Source organism: Lactuca saligna, chromosome 3, assembly GCF_052625555.1.
Source record: "Lactuca saligna cultivar CGN05327 chromosome 3, ASM5262555v1, whole genome shotgun sequence".
NCBI lineage: Eukaryota > Viridiplantae > Streptophyta > Magnoliopsida > Asterales > Asteraceae > Lactuca > Lactuca saligna.
Window position 1 is genome coordinate 26,541,589 of NC_136419.1, and position 4,156 is coordinate 26,545,744.

Genomic DNA, 4,156 nt, shown 5'->3' on the forward strand with positions numbered 1-4,156 from the left:
AGAAAATGACATGCGCAAATTCAATAAGGAGATAACATTTGACAAAATTGATTTTCATTTGTTGGTGTGATTTTGTATAACTAAGTTAAAGTTTAATTTGTTAATGTGGTTTTATCAAATTCTCACCTTTTAACACCTGCTTTTTTGATGGGAAGTTTTATATGTTGCACCATTAAACCACGATTTTTTGATGCTATTTTTTAAAAATTGCATCCTTAATACTCATTTTATATGTTTAGGGTTTTTAACATATATATTTTAAAAATCATTGTTCTTTTTCATCGAGATCATATTCGCACTAAATTCATCGAAATGGAATTTTTGACATTAAAATATTCTCTCCATTAAAGCTAATTTTACTGTTATTAATTTTTATTTTATTTAATATTAGGCGTGAAACCCGTGTATTATACGGGTTGATTTTAAAAAAATTAAACATTAAAATGTAAACAAAAAATATTTTTTAATGTACAACTTTAAAATAAGAAAGAAACATATTTATTACAATTTAATATCATATATATTATATTTAATACTTTCTATATATAAGTATATGATTTTAATTTTAAAAATTAAAACAAACCAAAAATTGATAAGTAGATAGTATTTATTTCAAAAATATCATAAAATGATAAGTATCAAAATTCATAAGAAATTGACACGTGAAAGGAAAAAAAAAAAAAAAAAACTGAAGGATTATTTGTAATTAACAATTTTTTTTTTACCAGTGAATCTAAACCAATCTATTCTAATTGGTAATGAGTAAATGTAGCTTTAATCTCGTTCTTAACCGACGGAACTCAAAGCCTCAGAGCCTTGTGGGTCTCGGCCTCTGTTTTTCTTCCTCTACTAAGAAATTGGGATTGAGAGTCGGTGAGTATTCGTAACCTACTTTTTGTTTTTGTTTTTAGTTTTTTGTAAACCCAAAATTTATTTTTGTAGTTATAGTTTGGTTAGACTGGGTGTGTGTCGGAGGTAATTAATTTAGGGTTTAGACATTAGATTGTTCAAGCTTAGGCCAAATCATTTTATTTAAATAAATGGTGAAAATGAAAGTCTTCTGGTGTTCAGAGAGAAAGCAGATCTATTTATGTGTTCTTCTCTCGACAAACGCATCTAAAAGAGCACAACACGGTAGTTCCCTTTTGAATATCAAATTGATTCATGTTGTAAAGATTGTTGTTACTTTTGGCAACATGTAGACAAATTTGTGTAAATACCGATATGTATAGTTCATTTTTTGACCTAAAATTAGTTTTAATAAACTTTTGTCAACAATAAGCTATTAAAAACTTCTGAGAATCTTTTCTACTAAGAATCTAAGAATCTGAAGGCAAACAATGCGAAAAGATAAAAGATTTCAACTACCACAGGGCAGGGTAAAATAGGGTTCTTAATATTGATGTTTTTCCAAGTTCATTCCTCATTGGTTGTTTGTTTCCTTTTTTCAGATTTGCAAGGATGTTCAAGGGTCTATCTTTGTTCTCAAGATGTGGTAATCTCTGTTTATGCAGTTAACTTGTTGATTTCAATTAATAATTTCTACGTCTTCAAGTCATTATGCTACACACATGGATAATTCAGGTTGCAACTATTCTATGGGCGTGGAATGACATATAAGCGCTGTAATAGAATAGATTTTACACTCTGTTGTTATAAAACCTCAAAACCAAAATTGAAAAACAATCTGCAAGATAGGTAGTTAATCATAAGCAATGATGATAATTATGTATGTATGTATATATTTTTGCAACAATCTGTAAAATCCGATTGTTATTTGTTTGAAAAGATTATTTGCCAAGGCATTGCATTTTGTTATTTTAATTTTTATTTGCATGTGTAGGGAAAATGGCCAAGGAAGAGAACTTGACTAGAATCCGGGATGGTGATGCGTGTAGCAGGAAGACGATCATGAGTTGTGACAATGGTGGTGGTGGTGATACAAGACCTTGGTCAGATGTTAGCCATGATGTGCTGTTTTTAGTGATGATGCAACTGGGAGTTATTGATTTTGTTGCATTTAGTGGGGTGTGCAAGTCATGGAGGTCATTCGCATTCTCTTATATGAACACGTTCATGGCATCCAGACCACCAATGTTCATGTCTCCTGATGACGACGACGATGATGAGTGGTGGTGCCACCTAAAGGATGTTGAAGGAAGAAGGTTTAAAACCATTGTTCCCCACTCTGCTAGTGCGGTCTGTGTTGGAATAACTTGTGGGTATGTGATCTTGTTTGTGACCAAAACCCGCGACTTCTGGCTTGTCAACCTTATCACACGTCATGAACTTCATTTCCCTAATGCCCCCAGAAATGTCATTCTTCATGCTGTTCAACGAAAAGTCAGGGCTATACTTGTCTTTTCACCTTCAATGTCTGGTTACTGGGTGTTTCTCGTGTTAAATGTATTCACCAATGAAATATGGTTTTCTAGAGTAGGGGGTAAAGGTAAAGGAGAATTAGGAGCATGGGATCATGTCTCCTCCACTGTCTCCATGCACGATTTACAGTTTTTTAAGGGGAAGATATATACCCTACACGCTAGTACTGATAGTAGATGTAATACGGAAATTATAGGTGTAATGAGACTCGACCCGAAGGAGTCCAAATTAACGTTACTCAAAACCCAGAATTTCCCGAGTTTCACACATATGGGATTTGTATGTTCAGGTGAAAATCTCTATCTGCTGCAGCGGGAGCCCTCGTCCTTTTTCTCACGAACTCAGTTCAAGCCTCACATGCTAGATCTTGATGAAATGAAATGGGTGGTGGCAGATGAAAATACCCATGCATTCTTTCTTAGCTACGAGAGTCATTGTTGTGGTGTTAAACCGGAGTCATGGTGGCAGGCACAGTTCCGGATCAGTACATCTGACCACCTCTGTGGAAATGAAACCTTTTTTGATTCAGATTGCATGTGGTATTTTCCCCATAAAACTCTAAGTATAAATCGCATGGATGAGTGAATGTAGACTAGTTTTGCTCTCTGTCTTCATTTTTATTTATCTTTACATATGCAACACTACACCTTTTGCTTCAGGTGGAATTTTTTTCAGCTATCAATAATACATTATGTGTAGCGAGCACATCGGCATCTGGTGTTGAACATGAATAATGACCTTTTATTTGCAAATGAAAATGTTTCAAACACAGATTCTCGAGAGATGGTTAATGTGGAGGTGGTATTTTTGCCATTTTGAATTTATGAATTTCCTGCTGGCATAGGAGTACTTGATTTCAAGATAATTGTGTTCTCCACATTCCAGAGGGGGAAGGCTTTCCCAATTTCAGTTGCAAAACAATCGTCAACGAAGCGCCCCTCTTCTCTTTTATTCTCTGTTTACGTTTCAACTTTTACACTCCAAAAAGACTAAGTTGCCCTTACATCTTTCTTCTGGAATAAGTGTGTACCATACTCCAAAATGATTGGAGAAATTCTATCACTCACCAATGATTGTTATTCGTATGTTGTGGGTCATTAAAATCATGTGTACCATACAGCATTTATAAAACGTAGTATCACATTATAAAGTACAAATTCTATAATATGTTAGCAAAAAGAATATAACAACATATCCAAGATATTAAAATCATAAAATGCATTAGAATGTGTACATTGCAATGCAGTTGCATGTATGAAATACATGGTCAAATTCTTGACTAGTTCTTGGCTACATGATGTAGATTGCATGCCGGCCAAGTGTTTTACTTACCTCAACAGTGGTAGTCACGATGTATACTTTGATCCCATGATTCACGAGAGTGGGAGTTAACAAAGAAGGCTCCATGGACCGTGATTCTCTTCCGAAATCAAAAGATTAATGTGCCTCACACCCACAAGATTAACCGGGCATCAAGATGTGTTCTCCGATTAAGAGAAAAAGAGGAGGAGAGACAGAACAGAAAGAAATGAGGGGAGAGAGGAGTGGGGTGGGGATGTTTTTGGATGTTTATGCTTTGCAAATTCTAATCCAAAGTATTCTCATTTAAGGCTTTTGGATGTTCATGCTTTGCAAATACTTTGAAAAAAATAGAGAAAAATTCAAACCTAGAGCTACACATTGTGTTTTCATTGGCTATCCGTTTGGTAATTACAAAATATATGACATGTCAACTCACAAGATTTTCATATTCAGGGATGTTCATTTTCACGAA

The 4,156-nt window shown here is 34.3% G+C and overlaps 1 protein-coding gene across 2 annotated transcripts; it reads left to right on the plus strand.

The window, feature by feature from the left end:
* The first annotated feature begins 761 nt into the window (after positions 1-761).
* On the plus strand, positions 762-3,089 carry LOC145034876 (uncharacterized). 2 transcript variants are annotated; one of them, XM_078983433.1, is made up of 3 exons: positions 762-873; positions 1,452-1,495; positions 1,844-3,089. In XM_078983433.1, exons 2-3 carry the CDS (start codon positions 1,462-1,464, stop codon positions 2,965-2,967), a joined length of 1,158 nt encoding a protein of 385 aa, XP_078839559.1. In that variant the 5' UTR covers positions 762-873; positions 1,452-1,461; the 3' UTR covers positions 2,968-3,089. The 2 variants fall into 2 exon arrangements, with proteins under 2 accessions (XP_078839559.1, XP_078839560.1); XM_078983434.1 differs by lacking the exon at positions 762-873 and adding an exon at positions 894-1,134.
* The last annotated feature ends 1,067 nt before the right edge of the window (positions 3,090-4,156 follow it).